The sequence below is a fragment of the Scyliorhinus torazame genome, chromosome 2 (genome assembly GCF_047496885.1).
Source record: "Scyliorhinus torazame isolate Kashiwa2021f chromosome 2, sScyTor2.1, whole genome shotgun sequence".
Classification (NCBI taxonomy): Eukaryota; Metazoa; Chordata; class Chondrichthyes; order Carcharhiniformes; family Scyliorhinidae; genus Scyliorhinus; species Scyliorhinus torazame.
In genome coordinates, this window is record NC_092708.1 from 324,749,465 (window position 1) to 324,769,370 (window position 19,906).

The window sequence follows — 19,906 nt, forward strand, 5'->3', positions numbered from 1 at the left end:
GCAGCAAGCTATCTTTGTATCATTTAGCAGAATCACCAATTTTAGAGGATTCACTTGAGAGAGTAGCAGCAGTATATATATATATATATATTTGTTTTTTTAAGGGCCGAACGGGTGTTTAATCTTTTTTTTTCCTTTTAAATCTCTGGGAATTCAGATCAGAGGGAATGGCAGCTAGGGCAGTTGCATGCTCCTCCTGTATGAGGTGGGTGCTGAGGGACACCACTGGTGTCCCCACTGACTACACCAACTCCAGCTCCTCCGAGTCTGCTTTAGGGAGTTGGAGCTGGATGAATTTAGGATCATCCGGGAGGCAGATGGATGATAGCGAGGAGTTACAGGGAGGCAGCCACACCCAAGGTGCAGGACAAGAGTAGCTGGGTTACAGTCAGGGGAAGGAAAAGAACGAGCAGACAGTGCAGGGATCCCCCGTGGCCGTTCCCCTTCAAAACAAGTATACCGCTTTGGATGCTGTTGCCGGGGGGGACATGAACTTCCGGGGGAAGGCCCTAGCAGCCAGGTCTCTGACACTGAGCCTGACTCTGTGGCTCATAAGGGAAGGGGGGAGAATAGAAAAGCAATAGTGATAGAAGACTCTATGGTTATGGGAACGGATAGGAGATTCTGTGGTCGCGAACGAGACTCGCGGAGGGTCTGTTGCTTCCCGGGTACGAGGGTCATTGATGTCTCTGATCGAGTCTACAGGATTCTTAAGGGGGAGGGGGAGCAACCAGAAGTCGTGGTGCATAGGCACCAACGACATAGCTAAAAAAAGGGATGAGGATCTAAAAGATGATTTTAGGGCGTTAGGTTGGAAACTAAAGAGCAGGATAAGCAGAGTAGTAATTTCAGGATTGCTACCGGTGCCATGTGCAAGTGAGGCAAGGAACAGAGAGTGAGTGCAGCTGAACACGTGGCTACAGGGCTGGTGCAGGAGGGAAGGCTTCCGATATGTGGATCTTGGGATACCTTCTGGGGAAGGTGGGACCTGGGGAAGGTGGGACCTGTACATGAAGGAAGGATTGCACCTAAACTGGAGGGGCACCAATATCCTGGGTGGGAGGTTTGCTAGAGCTCTTCGGGAGGGTTTGAACTAGTTTGGCAGGGGGATGGGAACCAGAGCTATGGATCAGAGGATAGGGTAGCTGTTGAGCAGGCACAAATAGTATGCAGAAAGTATGTGAGGAAGGATAGACAGTTGATGGGGCAAATTTGCACTCAGTGGAATGGGTTAAAGTGTGTCTGTTTCAATGCAAGGAGCGTCAGGAATAAGGGAGATTAACTTAGAGCCTGGATCAATACTTGGAACTACGATGTTGTGGCCATTACAGAGACGTGGATTTCACCGGGGCAGGGATGGTTGTTAGATATTCCGGGGTTTAGATTTTTTAAGAAGAATAGGGAGGGAGGTAAAAGAGGAGGGGGAGTAGCACTGTTAATTAGGGTGTGCATCACAGCTGCAGAAAAAGAGGTAGTCGAGGAGGGTTTGTCTACTGAGTCAGTATGGGTGGAAGTCAGAAACAAGAAAGGAGCAGTCACTTTATTGGGAGTTTTCTATAGACCCCCCAATAGCAGCAGAGAGATGGAGGTACAGATTGGGCGGCAGATCTTGGAAAGGTGCAGAAGTAACAGAGTTGTTGTCATGGGTGACTTCAACTTCCCTAATATTGACTGGAACCTCCTTAGTGCAAATGGTTTGGATGGAACAGATTTTGTCAGGTGTGTACAGGAAGGATTCCTGACTCAATATGTAGATAGGCCGACTAGGGGGGAGGCCACTTTGGACTTGGTGCTTGGCAACGAACCAGGCAAGATGTCAGATGTCTCGGTGGGGGAGCATTTTGGTGACAGTGACCACAACTCCTTGACCTATGCCATAGTCTGGAAAGGGATAGGAACAGCTAGTATAAGAAGGTATTTAATTGGGGGAGGGGGAATTGTACTGCTATTAGACAGGAGCTGAGGAACATAAAGTGGGAACAATTGTTCTTGGGGAAATGCACAACAGTAATGTGGGGGTAGTTTAAGGAGCACCTTGCTGCGAGTGCGGGATAGTTTTGTCCCACTGAGACGAGGAAGAAATGGTATGGTGAAGGAGCCTTGGATGACAAGAGAAGTAGAGCTTCTTGTCAAGTGGAGGAAGGAAGCTTACGTAATGTTGAGGAAGCAAGGTTCTGGCACGGCTCTAGAAGGTTACAAGGTAGCCAGGAAGAAACTCAAAAATGCACATGAAAAAGCCCTGGCGGGAAGGATTAGGGGAAACCCCAAGGCGTTCTATACTTATGTGAGAAATAAGAGGATGATCAGAGTGAGAGTAGGGTCGATCAGGGATAGTGGAGGGAACTTGTGCCTAGAGTCTGAGGAGATGGGGGAGGCCCTAAATGAATACTTTGCTTCACTAGAGAGAAGGACCTTGCTTCACTAGAGAGAAGGACCTTGTTGCTCATGAGAACAGCGTGAACCAGGTTAATAGACTCGAACAAGTTAATATTAAGAAGGAGGATATGCTGGAAATTTTGAAAAGCATCAGGATAGATAAGTCCCCTGGCCCTGTTGGGATATACCCAAGGTTACTGTGGGAAGCGAGGGAGGAGATCGCTGCGCCATTGGCGATTATCTTTACGTCCTCACTCTCCACTGGAGTAGTACCGGATGATTGGAGGGAGGCGAATGTTGTTCCCCTGTTCAAGGAAGGGAATAGGGAAATCCCTGGGAATTCCAGACCAGTCAGTCTTGCATCTATGGTGAGCAAAATAATGCAAAGGATTCGGAAAGATAGGATTTATGATTATTTAGAAAAACATAGTTTTATTAAAGATAGTCAGCATGGCATTGTGAGGGCAGGTCCTGCCTCACAAGCCTCGTTGAATTCTTTGAGGCTGTGACGAGACACATTGATGAAGGTCGGGCAGTGGATGTGGTGTATATGGATTTCAGTAAGGCATTTAATAAGGTTCCCCATGGTAGGCTCATTCAGAAAGTTAGGGGGCATGGGACACAGGGAAATTTGGCTGTCTGGATACAGAATTAGCTGGCCAAAAGAAGACAGCGAGTGATAGTGGATGGAAAGTATTCCGCCTGGAGGTCTGTGACCAGTGGTGTCCCGCAGGGACTTGTTCTGGGACCTCTGCTCTTTGTGGTTTTTATAAATGACTTGGAAGAGGAAGTGGAAGGGTGGATTAGTAAGTTTGCCGATGACACGAAGGTTGCTGGAGTTGTAGATAGTGTCGAGGGCTGTTGTAGGTTACAACAGGATATTGACAGGATGCAGAGCTGGGCTGAGAAGTGGCAGATGGAGTTCAATCTAGATAAATGTGAAGTGATTCAGTTTGGAAGGTCGAATTTGAATGCTGAATACAGGCTTAAAGGCAGGATTCTTGGAAGTGTGGAGAGACCGAGGGATCTTGGGGTCCACATACATAGATCCCTCAAAGTTGCCACCCAGTTTGATAGGGTTGTTAAGAAGGCATATGGTGTGTTGGCTTTCATTAACAGGGGGATTGAGTTGAAGAGTCGTGAGGTTTTGCTGCAGCTTTATAAAACCCTGGTTCGACCACACTTGGATTATTGTGTCCAGTACTGGTCGCCTCATTATAGGAAGGATGTGGATGCTTTGGAGAGGGTGCAGAGATTTACCAAGATGCTGCCTGGACTGGAGGGCATGACTTCTGAAGATAGGTTGAGGGAGCTCGGGCTTTTCTCACGAGCGAAGAAAGAAGAGAGGTGATTTGAGAGAGGTATACAAGGCGATAAGCGGCATGGATAGAGTGAATAGCCAGAGACTTTTCCCCAGGACGGAAATTGCTGTCATAGTTTTACGGTGATTGGAGGAAGGTATAGGGAAGATGTCAGAGGTAGGTTCTTTACACAGAGAGTGGTGGGTAGAATGCACTGCCAGCGAAGGTGGTGGGCTCGGAGTCATTAGGGACATTTATGCGACTCTTGGACAAGCACATGGACAGCAATAAATTGAAGGGGTGTAGATAGGTTGATCTTAGATTAGGATAAATGCCCGGCACAACATCGTGGGTCGAAGGGCCTGTACTGTGCTGTACTGTTCTTTGTTCTAGTTTTACTGCTGCCCTGCATAACCAATTCCAGCATGTCTTTGTTGCACAAACTATTGACATTTCCAAGCATTTTCTATTCTATTTTTAAGCAAATGTTCACACTAGATGAACATTTTTCCCAGTACTATGATTATCTGAAGCCAGAATTTATACTGATCTTGCATCATAACCTTGTTTTGGTCCATCAAAAATAAGCCACCATCCACATGGGTTGAAGGCATTGCGCTCTGTTCACGATAATCTTGTGTGCCGCTGTTATTCCTCCTTCCGTCAAGCTTCTGATGCTATCCATCCAGCTTTCTCCGACCAGGACTATTATTTCCTGATTTTTCACCTTCTAGAGTCCCCAAGACCAGTCTTTCGCCCTCCTGTTCACGCCCTCCTGTTTCCAGTGTCCAATACTTTCTCAATTTCCGCTTCCTCACTTCAGCAAAAGAAAGTGAGAGGCTGGGATTTGCTTTTCCTGGGGACAAATTCATTTGTTCTTTTCTCAGCTGCTTCTAAAGGACAATTTACAAGAGCCACATTTCAGTGGCTGCAATCCTCTACTCATCAGACTTATTGAGGATCCAGCTCTCATATCCACACAGTGCAATGCTCCGTACAAGGGATTTTGCATTTGTTTTTTCAAATCCGATATCGGATGCCCTCCATAATTCATTCAGTTGATGAATTGTAGAGCGGGCAATTGCTAGTCATTTTGATCTCAGCACTGCTATCCCCGCTTGTGGTCACCTTCGATCCCAGAAATTGAAACTGATCAATGTTTGCAATGTTTGTGGATTAAATTGTCATACTGCACTCACCATGAATTATCATTGAGTATGTCTTGTTGATGTTTGTATTTGGCCTTTAAGGTCGCGCCATCAACATATTTGATGTTCCAGATGTTCTGACTATCGGTACTAGCCCCAAGATGTTCTGGGAGAGCAAACCTGACTTCTCTCATGACCCTTTCTGCTATGGCATTGAAAAGTATTTCTTCTACGGCATTGAAAAGTAGTGATGAAAATAGACATCCTTGTTTGACTCCTTTGCCAAAACTGGATCGTTCTGTCTAGTCTCCAAGTACACTCTCCGTACCTTTTGCCTGTTGATTAGGAGTCCAATGTATGAGCCAAATATACTCAAAAACCAGGTGCGGCAAAGTGGCACAGTGGTTTGATTCCCGGCCCCATTGTCCGTGTGGAGTTTGCACATTCTCCCCATGTCTGCGTGGGTCTCAGCCCCACAACCCAAGATGTGAAGGGTAGGTAGAAATTGCCCCTTAATTGGGCAAACAATAATTGGATACACTAAATTTTTTTTTTTTAAACTACTCAGGATTTTCCATAACTGCCAAATGCCTTTGCGTATTCTAAATAAAATTATGTTGCACAGCACTAGAATGGCATTTAATGACTCTTTGCTTGTGGTGAAACTAAATTTATACTGGTCAGATTGCAATTTTGTTAATAATGGGTCCTCCATAAAAACTGGAAGAAATAGCCAAGCAGGAAGTGGTTTAGTGTGTCTGCCTTATCAGTGGCCTGATTTTTTTTTTTTTCATTTTACCCTCCTTACTTCTGGTGAAGGAAATTTTCACATTGAATTTAAAATGTTTTTGAGAAGTTCTTGACCTGTTGAGAATCTGAATTTGAACTTCCATTTGATTTTTATTCAACTGTATTTCAACTGTTAAATCCACCTACCCGAACAGTGCCGACCTTATTACCCTTTAGCTGGATTGTTTGCATTGTTTGTGATCTTGTTTCTGCTGTTAGGCAATTTTTTTTTCAATCTGGATAAAGAAACACAAAAGCAAAACAGTGCAGATGCTGAAAACCTGAAATGAAAAAAACTGGAAATACTCAGCAGCTCAGGCAGCATCCACAGAGAGAAAATCCGAGACAGCATTTCCCATTGAAGGCCTTTCATTATTTCAGGTCATTTGACTTGAATTTCGAACTGTTTTTCTTTCTATGTATTCTGCCTAAACTGAGTATTTCTGGTACATTACGTTTTTATTTCAGTGTGTTGATCGAACCTGTCATTTCAAATTTGAAGCCCTTTAATCCATGAAGTTCCAAACCATGGCTTAAACCTAACAATTAATATTTTACGTGCAGCTTTATTTCCTGATCAAAATGGTAAAAATAGTTTCGCAAGGCCAGTAAAAGCTTGTGTGTGGGGTTTTACCCATCTTTCGTGATTATTACATTTTCCCATCTTAATTCTCATTTTTGTGTTCCTATTAGGAGCTGCACACATAGGAAAAGGTATTGGTGGAATATTGTTTGCAAGATTCACACGTTCTAATTCAAACGCTGAGGAATACAAGGATGAAACAGTTGTAGAAGAGAAGAGAGCAACTGAAGCTCCTTTCAGTCCAAGGATGCTGTCACGCAATAATTCTGGTCTTTTGTATGGTACAGGTTAGTTTTTGTTAGAGCTTCTAGCAAAGTAAATAATGGGCGAGATCTTCCGTCGTTGACGCGGCGGGATCTTCCAGTCCTGCTGATGGCGCAGCCCTGCCGCGGGTTCCCGGTGGCGTGGGGGTGGATTCAATGGGAAATCCCATTGACAGCAGCGGGACCAGAAGATTCTGCCACCAGCCTACGGCGGACCACCTCCCACCACCAAGAAACACACAGCGGGGAAGCCAGAGAATCTCACCCAACATTTCCAAACACTACCTATCCTTAATTTGTACAGTATTTGACAATCTAGTAATTGCTAAATTTATTTGTCTAAGGGACGAGATTTTCTGACCCCAACACTGGCGGGCTTCATCATGGGCCCTTAAAGTCAACAGCCCTCCAGATTTTTCCAATGCCTGCCAATGTTGGGGCTGGAAAATCCTGGCCTGAAGTTGACAATTTTCAAGGAAAACTGGGGAAATATTTTTTAAATTTGGCCTGCTGCTACTTCTGAGCTTCAAGTGTTTAATGGTACAATAACATTGGGCTAAAAGAAATAGCTAGGTGACTTTGTGTTCTCCAAAGGGGCGGTGCAGTGGCACAGTGGTTAACACTGCTGTCTCACGACACCGAGATCCCAGGTTCGATCCCGGCTCTGAGTCACTGTCTGTGTAGAGTTTGCACATTCTCCCCGTGTTTGCGTGGGTTTTGCCCCCCCACCCAAAGGTGTGCAGGTTAAGTGGCCTGGCCATGCTTAATTGTCCCATAACATCCAAAGATGTGCAGGTTAGATGGGCTCAGGGTTACTGGGATAGGGCAGTGGAGTGGGCTGAGTCGAATGTTCTTTTGGAGGATGGGTGCAGACTCTAAATCCAACTGAATTAATCCCTCCAATGGCAGGCTTGTTCCTCAACAGTCTTCTAAACTGAACTGTGGCATGCTTGTCTGGTTAGCCAATGATGACTTAAAATATGATGAGAGAATGAGATGGACAACTTTGAAGAACATGCATAGAAACACAAATAGAAGCAGGCGGAGGCAATTCAGCTGTTCGGGCCTGCTCCGCCATTCATTATGATCATGACTAATCATCTAGTTCAATACCCTGATCCTGCTTCCACGCCCCCCCAACCCCCACCCCATCCCTTTAGTCCCAAGAGCTATATCTAATTCCTCCTTGAAATTACGCAATGTTTTCACCTGAACTACTTTTTGTGTAGTGAATTCATAATTGTTGTAAAACATCCCTATTCCCTTACTCGCATCCTCTCGCAATGAAAGCCAACATAGCATTGGCTGCCTTTACTGCCTGCTGTACATGGGCACTTGCGACTGATGCATGCGGACACCAAGGTCTTGCTGTGTATCCACCTCTCTCAATGTAATTTGCACTGCTCTGAACTGAAGGGGAAACTGCCTTATTTGGATTTGACCTGTTAGCACTGCCCTTGTGCCTGAGGACTGAGTATTCCAAAGAGCGACATGCTAATTTAGCCCATCAAGTTCTTAACAATCATTTGGTTATCTCTAGTTATGGCTTTATTGACTCTTTTTGGTACATATCTTTCAATGCCTTTCATTCTCAAGTTTTGGATCCTTCTGCCTCCCACTTGAATTTGGGGAATAGTAAATTTGAACTTAATTATTTTTTATGCAGCTATGTACGAGTCAATCTTTACAAACTGCCCGTGCTAACAAAATTGAGTAGGTAAACACTAAAAATGTGCTGGCAATTTTACTTCAACTTAAATAGCGGCATGAAAAATGACCCCACCATCAGTCACCACTGTAATATCCCACACGGGACCTATGGGGTGGAAATGCTTGTCTTCCCTGTGCAACTTGTGTAGTATGAGCTCCCCCCACTCGGGGCGGGATATATTTGGGTCTTGTTTAGCACAGGGCTAAATAGCTGGCTTTTAAAACAGACCAAGGCAGGCCAGCAACGCGGGTTCAATTCCCGTACCAGCCTCCCCGAACAGGGGCCAGAATGTGGCGACTAGGGGCTTTTCACAGTAACTTCATTTGAAGCCTACTTGTGACGATAAGCGATTTTCATTTTTTTTCTCAATTAACCTATGTACATAAGGTCGGCCAGTAAGGCACCGACGACAGAGAGGAACCCTGGTGGGATCTACCGGGTAGTGTATATATCGTTGTATAAATAACACTTTGTTCTCAGTTTACACGGTGTGGACTCCCCATGTCCTTACGAAACTGGCAACGGGGAGTAAAGTAATTTGCTGTCAAAACTGTGACCGATTCAGCTAGGCCACTTCCCTGATTTTCTGGACCCAGGTTTGGATTTCTTTGATTCAACATGTCTCTGTTTAGGTGGTTAGATGCATTTGACGCCAGTGCAAACACAGACACACATCCAAGCTCTTTTCAAACTGAAACTAAACTGCAAAATGGCTGATCTAAAACCAAGCTCCAACCTCACTCTGACATCACTACATTTCTTAAAGGTACATTGCTTAAACATCCATTTCTTAAAGGTACCCTCACATGACAACCCCCCCCCCCCCCAAGAAAAAAAACCCCATCAACTTCAAGATGGTTTCATTTTTCACTTTTGCGCCATCTACTAAGAAATGCACACAGTAAATATACATTTTCATTTCAAGAAAACAACACACTCAAACAGGTATAATAATATAGTCCATTTTTCTTTGTTCTACTTCCTCCAACCGAAATCCTTCTCGTTTGACAGTCTCTTTGAACAAGAAAGTCTCTGCACGATCCATCCATTACTCTACTCCTCGGCAATTCTCTTTAGAATCAGATACTTTAGTTCAATCTGACCACAGAGACTCTTGCAATTCTCCAATACAGGAACATTGGCGATCACAGCTTTCAGGCAGTCAAATGCCTGTTGAAAGTTCACTGTCCATTGAATTTTTTTACGTTTCTTCAGCAATTCCATCAGTGGAGTAATCACGCCACAAAACTTTTGCACAACTGTTCGATCAAATCCACACATGCTAAGAAATCGCATTATTTCCCTTCGTCTTGAGTGTATCGGAAACTCCGCAAGGAAAGTGATTCGGGCTTCTCCAAATTCACTTTTGGCTAGGTTCATCACCAAACCCACCTCCTGAAGTCGATCGAAGAACTCCATACGATGTTTTAAATGTTCTTTCCATGTCTGGAAGTTGAACATAAAAGCAGATTGTCCCAATTTCTCAATGCAATCCTCCAAACGCGGGGTAGGATAAGAGCCCATTCTTGTAACTGCATTCATCTTTTGACCGTCCACACACAACCGTGTGTACCGTCTGGTTTAGGTATCATCACTATGGGTGAGCTCCATTGGCTGCAACCCACTTCAATTATGCCATTTAAAGCATACTCTCAATCTCTTTGTTAACCTGTGCCAATTTTCAAGGGTTAAGTCTATATGGATGTTGTTTGATTGGAACAGCATTTCCCACATCTACATCATGTATAGCCATTTTAGTACTTCCCAATTTATCTCCACAAACTTGCCCATGTGATATCAATAACTCTTTCAGGTCAGTTTGTTTTTCCTTTGGAAGATAACTCAAAACTTTATCCCAATTTTTAAGAACATCCTCATTTTCCAATTTGATTTGAGGTATGTCAAATTCACAGTCATCTGGATTTGGTTCATCACTTTGAGTTAGAATCATTAAAACCTCCTCCTTTTTCTCTCCTTCCCATTCAAAGTACCTTTTAAGTATATTCACATGACACACTCGGTGAATCTTCCTTCGATCTGGTGTTTTTACCACACAATTCACCTCACTTAATTTCCTTTCAATCTGATAAGGTCCACAAAACCTTGCTTTTAAAGGTTCACCTACCACTGGTAACAATACTAAAACTTTATCTCCACTGGCAAAACTACGAACTTTGGATTTCTTGTCCGCTACCCGTTTCATCACATTTTGTGCAACTTTTAAATGTTGTCTCGCCAATTCACCTGCTCTATTTAATCGTTCCCTAAAATTTGACATGTAATCCAATAATGTAATTTCCGATTTCTCACTCGCCAATTTTTCCTTAATCAATTTAAGTGGTCCTCTTACCTCATGACCAAAAATTAGTTCAAAAGGACTAAATTTGGTTGACTCATTAGGAGCATCTCTAATTGCAAACAGAACAAATGGAATTCCTTTATCCTAATCCTCTGGATAATCTTGACAATACGCCCTCAACATTGTCTTTAATGTCTGATGCCACCTTTCTAACATTCCCTGCGATTCTGGATGGTACGCAGTTGATTTAAATTGTTTTATTACTAAACTATCCATAACTTCTTTGCATAACCTCGAGGTAAAATTTTATCCTTGATCCGATTGTATTTCTGTGGGTAGTCCATATCTCGTAAAGAATTCAAGTAACTCCTCCACAATTTTTTTAGCTGGAATGGCCTCTGGAAACCTAGTAGACACATCCATTATTGTCAAAAGATATTGATTCCCACTTTTTGTTTTCGGAAGCGGACCCTTGCAAAAGGTTCCTCAAATGCTGGAATGGGTATTAAGGGCGCTGGTTTTATCACTGCTAGAGGTTTCCCTATCACTTGACATGTGTGACATGATTGACAAAATTTAACTACATCTTTATGTAGCCCAGGCCAATAAAAGTGTTTTTGGATTTTAGCTTGAGTTTTCCTTATTCCCAAATGATCTCCCACTGGTAGCTCATGTGCAACTCACAACACCTCCTTTCTATACCCTACCGGCAATACTACTTGATGAACTTCTGCCCACTTTTCATCCGCCTGCATATGTAAAGGTCTCCATTTTCTCATCAAGACATCACTTTTACGGTAATAACACTCTGGTATACACTCCGATTCCTCTTCCGTATATGCTTTCTGATACATCCGTTTTATCTCTATATCTTTCTGTTGTAACTCCACCAATTTTCCTGAACTAAAAATATCCGCCTCATCCTCCACCTGTTCTTGTTCTTTTTCAACCACCTGATCAAAAATCGTTTCTGATAATTGCACTTCAGCTTCATCTTCACTCTTTGATTTCTCCTCTTGTCTTAACCTGTGACTTTGTGACCTTGTTACTAGACAATCCGGAAAAATCCCAGGATATTCGTCCTTCAACGCTTCAGTTGTCTGATTTTCCACTGGCTTATCAACCACAGTAGGCATCACTCCCACTTGCGATCCAACTATATCATTACCCAAGATAAACTATTCCTGGACAAGATAGTTTCTCTATTACTCCTACTACCACTTCACCACTCTTCACTGGACTTCCCAACCTTACCTTATATAATGGCACGCTACTCCTCTCATCCTGAATTCCATATATTACCATCTTTTCTGGCAACATTCTTCCCAAACTACATAACTCCTCATCTCTTACCATTAAAGATTGACTATCTCCCGTACCTCTTAAAATTGTGACTTCTTTACCTTCTCCTCCTGATACACATGAGTAAACTTTACCCAAAAGTAAAGTATAATTTCTCTGAGAGCTTCATACGTTTGGTCTATTTTCAAAGCCCTTATCCACCTATCAAAATTACTCTGTTTGAGCCTTTCAAACTCCATGTATGTTTGACCAAATTCTTTCCTTAAATTTCTAAACCTTTGTCTGTAGGCATCAGGCACTAGTTCATATGCACCCAAGATGGATTTTTTCACCTCCTCATACGTCCCAGATACCTCCTCCGGTAGTGATGCAAACACTTCACTTGCTTTACCTACCAGCTTTGTTTGAATCAGTAATACCCACATGTCCTGTGGCCATTTCATTTGTTTAGCTACCTTCTCAAATGAAATGAAAAAGGCTTCCACTTCCTTCTCGTCAAACCTTGGCAATGCTTGGACATATTTAAATAGATCCCCACCAAGCCTTCGACTATGACGCTCTTTCTCACTATCCTCATCACTATCATCCAACTGTACGTTTCCCTTTACGTCTGCCAGTTTTAACTGATTGTCATGTTTCATGGCCATTTTCTGAAGTTCAAACTCTCTCTCGCTTTTATCTTTTTCCCTGATCTGTATCTCCCTTTCTCTTTCTTTTTGTTCTGCTAGGGTTATTCTTTCTTTTCTCCTGTCTTCTTAACTGAAACCAAAAAGCAGAAGTGGAGCTCGGCTCCACCCACACTCTGACATCACTCCAGTAACATGAGCAGCTCCATTTCTTAAAGGTACATTTCTTAAACACACATTTCTTAAAGGGTACTCTCACATGACAGGTTGTGGGGGCGAAACCCACGCAAACATGGGGAGAATGTGCAAACTCCACACGGACAGTGACCCAGAGTCGGGATCGAACCTGGGACCTCGGCGCTGTGAGGCAGCAGTGCTTTCCACTGCACTCCCGTGCTGCCCTTCCCACCTCTAATATTGTCCAGCCCCCATCTTCGCCTGCTATACCTGCACTAGTCTAATCCAGGCTTCATGAGCCTCGCAAATTTTAATTCCTCTGCCAATAGTGGCCATGCCTTCAGTTGCCTCGGCCCGACACTTAGGAATTCCCATTCTAAATCTCTCTGCCTGTCTACCTCGTTTTGCTTCCTTAAAAATGTTCCTTGTTCTTTGAGCAAGCTTTTGGCCATCTGCGTAGTATTGCTTCGTGTGCCTCGGTGTGTAATTTTCCTTCATAATGCTCCCTGTGATATTGAAGGTGCCATATAAATATAAGATGTTGTGAATACAAGCCAAATCAAAAACCTTGAAAGAACCATGTGCCTGTGATTTTCCTTGTTGGGCTCTTGATCAATGGCAATGAAGGATAACTTGCATTCAGAAAATCAACCACAGCATTGGGTAATATAATGGGCTTTTCTTGTCTGTAGATTTTAAAATCGAAGCAGAATTAGTGCCTTTTTATTTTGCCTTGGACTGCTGTTTGAGAGTTGAATGAAGGTTCTGAAAGAAGCGGGTTTCACAATACCTTGATGGTAAAACATTCCACAATATCAATTTAAAGGTTGGTTGTGGCCTCTGTCTTTTCTGACTTCCAATGAATTGAGCAGTCATAGAGATCGACTATGCAGTTGTTCTGCTCGCTGGTCTTCCGAGTGTTGATTTTAACCCCCTTTTCCCAGCAAGGTATAATTGAGACCGAGATGGGGATGTAACGTACAACTTATGTAAGAAAATTGCATCAGTTTCATGTGAAATTTGTATTATTGAATTTCTATTCAAATTCCGAAGTGTTGACTACTTTTATTTTTTTCCTCTGTTAGTGGAGTTGGAACATCGCCTTGATTTTGAACTGCGGGAAGGCCTTGTAGAAAGCAGATATTGGTCTGCAGTAACGTCACACACTTCTTATTGGTCGTCCCTGGATGTCGCTCTTTTCCTCCTCTCGTTTTTGTACACACACAGACCACCTGGGAGAGTAGACCAATTGGAAAGCACCAGATTGCCAGGCGACCCTGTGTACAAATGAAGAATTGTTTGGAAAGACTATTGGTACTACTGCTTAAAGTGCAATGCAAAGCTAAGGGAATCACAGTTTTGTTCATTTTTTAAAACTTATTTTCTAGAATCCACAATGAATACTGGAAGTACGATCAACCTATTTCTAAATAAAGTACTCATACTTAAGTCAAACATTTTCTTTCTGACCTCTTAACAGTTGGTCATTATTCACTGTACAATAGGAATGCGAAGTACTTCTACATATATGGCAAGCTGGGTTTGACACTAACACCTGGAACTTTTTATTTTAAAAACTTTTTATTTATGTTTCAAATGTGCAAACTATATACAAATACTTTAAATTGTTTTGTACTAGGAGTATAACCCACGATGAATGTTGACTTGAAGTTTGCACTTTATATCTCCAACCTCTCGTCCTCATCTAACAGCTAGTCAATGTGGCTAACTATGAACTGTTTACACATTTGAAGTATAACAATGTATATTTGGTGCTTATAATTTTACTATATCATTAACGTTTCACTTTTTTTTGTTCTGGTTCATGTATCTTTTTTAATCTTGTCAGCACTGAAAGCTGCGCTGTACTATTGTATAGTGCAGGAGGCAGTGCATTGTCAATTTCTCATGTGTTTTTTTCAGACAATAAAAGCCCTGGTGGTTTTATAACACAATGTGGTTAATACTGTGTAATTTCAGGTGTTGCTACTGAAAGGTTTTCATATAAGAAGAAAATAACAATTAGGACGAGCTAGAGGTCATTTTTAAGTTTTCTTAGCAAAACTGTCCAACTTTCAAACCTCCTTTCTCTTCCCCCCCCCCCTCATGGATTTTAATGTGTAATTTTCAGCTCTCTCTAACCTTGTGATTCAACAGCTTTGGTACTATGACAATCAGACAATTTCGAAAGCATTACAAATTTCCCCCTTGACTCACTCAAATCATAAATAGTCTGATTCATTGGGAAATGTAAAGAGAGAATTTCTTGCTGTATGGAATGGAACTTGGTGGACACCTCTTTCGGTGTTGCAGGTGCAGCGAACAAAATGGCTGCTTTAACTTCCTGTTTTAGAAAGCTAAGCACCCCAATGTGTGTTGCTCGACTAACCTTCCAGTACCCCTGTAATGATGAACAAAATTCAAACTAGCTGTTACGTAACCTCCCTTCTAAAAATATTGCTTCTGATATCTAAACCATCTCTGTTGAAAAGTTTTAATGCATTCATCATCATTTCTGTTTGGATTTGACTGCAGAAAGATGTGCAGCTTCACAGACATATCTTCTTTACCTTGGGCACTATGTGGGCAAGTCACCTCTGCAGGGTACCAGCTTGGAAGAATTACTTATTATGTGTCAAAGATAATGATCAAGACGAAAAGTCGATTTACTGCTTTTAAGTATATTTTAAGTTCAAATGAAATTGGTCTTAATTTACAAAGTTTAGAACCACCTTCCATTAGTCTAGAAATAATTTACATTTCTTAATTAACATTTATTTTGTGCCTTTTAATATCAAGAAACATCCCAAGGTACATTACAGAAGCCTAATCGTTCAGAAAATGATATTGAACCAAAGAAGCCGATATTATGAGGGTTGACTTGAACTCTGATCAGAGAGATTATTTTAAGGAAGGCCATAAAGAAGGAAAGATAGAGGGGTTCAGGGTGATAATTCCAGATCTTAAGACTTGGACTGCTGAAGATGTGACTGCCAAATATATAGCAAAAGGAATGTGAGAGGCACAAGAGGCCAGTGTTGGTAGAGCATAATTATCATGAAGTTTTTAAGGTTGGAGAAGGTTATGGAGATACAGGAAGGGGACAAGACCATGAAGGGATTTTAATATGAAGATGAGAATTTTTAGGTTTGAGCCATTGGGGAACCAGGTGCTAACATGGATCAACAAGCATGGTTGATGGAATAATTGGCAAAGGTACAAAATTTGTGGCCAGAGTGAAGATAATGGTTTCATTCTTCCCAATCTTTACTTGGTGAAAATTGCAGCTCTTCTTGGGCTGAATGTTGGTCAAGCAGTCTGACACCCCAAAAATCACCACCATAGGGTCCAGCCCAGCCTCTACCCCCACAATCTTTGATAATCCCAAGCACCCCCTCCCAGTATTTCTCCAACTTCTCACAGCCTCAAAGCATATACATGTGATTTGTTGGTCCTCACTCGCACTTCTCACACTCGTCTGCCACCCCCTGGAAGAACCCGCTCATACTCACCCGAGTCATATAGAACATAAGAATTAGGAGCAGGAGTAAGCCATCTGGCCCCTCGAGCCTGCTCCGCCATTCAATGAGATCATGGCTGATCTTTTGTGGACTCAGCTCCACTTTCTGACCTGAACACACAACTCTTAATCCCTTTATTCTTCAAAAAACTATGTATCTTAAAAACATTTAATGAAGGAGCCTCTACTGCTTCACTGGGCAAGGAATTCCATAGATTCACAACCCTTTGGGTGAAGAAGTTCCTCCTAAACTCAGTCCTAAATCTACTTCCCCTTATTTTGAGGCTATGCCCCCTAGTTCTGCTTTCACCCGCCAGTGGAAACAACCTGCCCGCATCTATCCTATCTATTCTCTTCATAATTTTATATGTTTCTATAAGATCCCCCTGCATCCTTCTAAATTCCAATGAGTACAGTCCCAGTCTACTCAACCTCTCCTCGTTAACCAACCCCTTCAGCTCTGGGATTAACCTAGTGAATCTCCTCTGCACACCCTCCAGTGCCAGTACGTCCTTTCTCAAGTAAGGAGACCAAAACTGAACACAATACTCCAGGTGTGGCCTCACTAACACCTTATACAATTGCAGCATAACCTCCCTAGTCTTAAACTCCATCCCTCTAGCAATGAAGGACAAAACTCCATTTGCCGCCTTAATCACCTGTTGCACCTGTAAACCAACTTTTTGCGACTCATGCACGAGCACACCCAGGTCTCTCTGCACAGCAGCATGTTTTAATATTTTATTTAAATAATAATCCCTTTTGCTATTATTCCTACCAAAAATGGACAACCTCACATTTGTCAACGTTGCATTATCTGCCAGACCCTAGCCTATTCACTTAACCTATCCAAATCCCTCTGCAGACTTCCGGTATCCTCTGCACTTTTTGCTATAGCACTCCTCTTAGTGTCGTCTGCAAACTTGGACACATTGCACTTGGTCCCCAACTCCAAATCATCTATGTAAATTGTGAACAATTGTGGGCCCAACACTGATCCCTGAGGGACACCACTAGCTACTGATTGCCAACCAGAGAAACACCCATTAATCCCCACTCTTTGCTTTCTGTTAATTAACCAATCCTCTATCCATGCTATTACTTTACCCTTAATGCCGTGCATCTTTATCTTATGCCTTGGCAGCTCAAGGCATGGCCACCAAAGATGATGCAATTAAAATTGGGGATGCTCAAAAGACCAGACTTAAAGGCTCGCTAATATGAAGTGAAATGAATGAATGAAAATCGCTTATTGTCACGAGTAGGCTTCAATGAAGTTACTGTGAAAAGCCGCTAGTCGCCACATTCCGGCGTCTGTTCGGGGAGGCTGGTACGGGAATCGAACCGTGCTGCGGCCTGCCTTGGTCTGCTTTAAAAGCCAGCGATTTAGCCCAGTGTGCTAAACCAGCCTCTATTTTGCAATATGTGTGGCTGAAGCAGGTTACAGCGATAAGAAATCATTGGGTTGGAAATGTTGGTCCTCTGCTAGTGTGTTTGAAGGCATGACGGCATTTGAAATGCAGTGCCTGGCCAACACTTTCCTGCTATTCCTCAACCTGTGTTCCATTTTAAACGGGTGGTGGAAGTGACAGGCAGCCGGTCTGTCCCAGGGCCTATTGAAGCCCTTAAGTGGCCAATTAATGGGCAGGCATAGGCCTTGGCCAGCACCCGCCACTATTTTGCCTGCGGCAGGGCAGGCCAACGCCAATCGAGTACCCGGCACCTTTCACTCAGCAGGTTGGATGGGCAAGGTCGGAACCCTGCTCTGCCATTCAATAAGCTCATGGCTGAGCTGACTTTAACTTCAACTCCACACTCCTATCTTTTTGAGGAAGAGTTCCAAAGGCTCGCGACTGTCAAAAGAAGAAGGTTCTCATCTCTGCCTTAAATGGGGACCCTTTATATTTAAACAGGGATCCCCTTCTAGATTCTCTCAACAATAGAAAACGTCCTCTCTACATCCACCTTGTCAAATCCCCTCAGGATCTTAGATGTTTCAATCAAGTCATCAGAGGGGGGGGGGAAGAGAAAGAGAAAGAAAGGCCGATGTCATGGAATACAAATACAGGTTTTTGTATTCCAGACACTCATGGGGCGAGATTCTCCGACCCCCCACCGGGTCGGTGAATCGTCGTGGCCCGTCGTGTATTCCGCCGCCCGCCGAATTCCCCGAAGGGAGAAAAGTCGGCGGGGCATCAATCGCGCCGCACGCCTCGGAAAATAGCACGGGTGGGCGTGAGGCAATGGATTTCGGGGCTGCCGATATTCTCCCGTCCGGATGGGGCCGAAGTCCGTAAATCAAACAACCTTTCAATCGGCGCCAACCAGTGCTCAAGGTTTACGCCGACCAGCGTGGAGGTGGGTGACGGCCTGGGGGGGTTGGCCGCTGGAGAGGCGATGGCGTGGCCGCAGTCTGTATGTGTGGGGGAGGGGTGTGTGTAGGGTTGTGTGCGTGTGTGCGCGGCCGGGGGGGGGGGGGGGGGGGGTGGTTAGAGTGGGCTTGGCTCCGGGGGAGTGCCGGGGGGGGGGGTCCGTGCCGGGGAGGGGGACAGGATCCGTGCCGGGGACGGGGTCCATGCCGGGGAGGGGGAACGGGGGACGGGGTCCGTGCCGGGGAGGGGGGGTGCGAGAGCAAGTGAGCTGGTCCACCTGGCCAGGTGCCAGCCTCCAACAGTCGGGGCCCATGCGGTCCATGCCACCTGGCTGGGGGAAGGAGTGGGTATGGGCAATGGTGACATGTCGTCGTTCCCCACGCCCCCCCCCCACCGGCCGTCATGTTTTCCGGTCCGTGGCGGCAGCCGCTAATGTCCATGTTGCCCTGGATGAGGAGCAGGAACGTGCCAGAGAGGCAGCGCAGGCTGCCGCAGAGTGGCAGGCGGCAGCCGACCAGGCTGGAGGGACACCTGACCGACAGGACGAGGAGGGGGAGGAGGACGTCGCGGCCCCACGGCAACGGAGGCACCCGAGGACCCCCAGTGTGTACCGGCCCCGGCAGTCATAACAGGACCTCACGGACCGGGAATGCAGGAGGAGACTCCGGATGAGCCGGGAAACCGTGGCACACATCTGCCACCTGCTGGCGCACCTGTCACCGCATGGCACTGGCGGGGGACACCCTCTCCCCGTGTCCATCAAGGTTACGGTGGTCCGAACTTTTTTGCAACGGGGTCGTTCCAGGCACCGAGTGGGATCTGTCCGGCATATCGCAGACATCGGTGCACCGGTGCATCCGGGCAGTGACAGCCGCCCTATATGCCATGGCGCACCGCTACATCCGCTTCCCGGTGGACCGGGCCAGCCAAGATGCCCGGGCCATGGGCTTCTCTGCCGTGGCCGGGTTCCCCATGGTCCAGGGCGCGATTGATGGGATGCACGTCGCCGTGCGGCCACCTGCAGATAACAGGGCCATGTTCACCAATAGGAAGGGGACCTATTCGATGAACATACAGGTGGTCTGCGACCACCGCATGATGATCCTGCACGTCTGCGCCCGGTACCCGGGCAGTGTACACGACTCATACGTGTTGTCGCGGTCATACATCCCCGGCATGTATGAGGGACGCCATCCCCGGCTGAGGGGCTGGTTGCTGGGCGAAGGGGCTACCCATTGCGATCGTGGCTGATGACGCCTATACGGAGGCCACGCAATGAGGCGGAGAACCGCTACAATGATGCCCATGTAGCGACAACGGGAGTGATAGAGAGGTGCTTTGGTGTGCTGAAGATGCGTTTCAGGTGCCTGGACCTCTCTGGGGGCGCCCTCCAGTATCGGTCAGATGGGGTCGGCCGCATCATTGTGGTGTGCTGCGTC

The 19,906-nt window shown here is 44.8% G+C and overlaps 1 protein-coding gene across 3 annotated transcripts in view; it reads left to right on the plus strand.

Moving 5' to 3' along the window:
* The window catches only part of ddhd1b (DDHD domain containing 1b), a 120,001-nt gene extending 105,471 nt beyond the window's left edge, over positions 1-14,530 (plus strand). For 2 of the 3 annotated variants that reach the window (XM_072489722.1, XM_072489723.1), the window contains 2 exons: positions 6,308-6,484; positions 13,661-14,530. In XM_072489722.1, the coding sequence (XP_072345823.1) occupies positions 6,308-6,484; positions 13,661-13,866 (383 nt within the window). In that variant the 3' untranslated portion in view covers positions 13,867-14,530. Of the gene's footprint in view, positions 1-6,307; positions 6,485-13,660 lie in introns of those variants that run through there. The other variant, XM_072489725.1, reaches the window with a different exon arrangement.
* Positions 14,531-19,906: the final 5,376 nt, after the last annotated feature.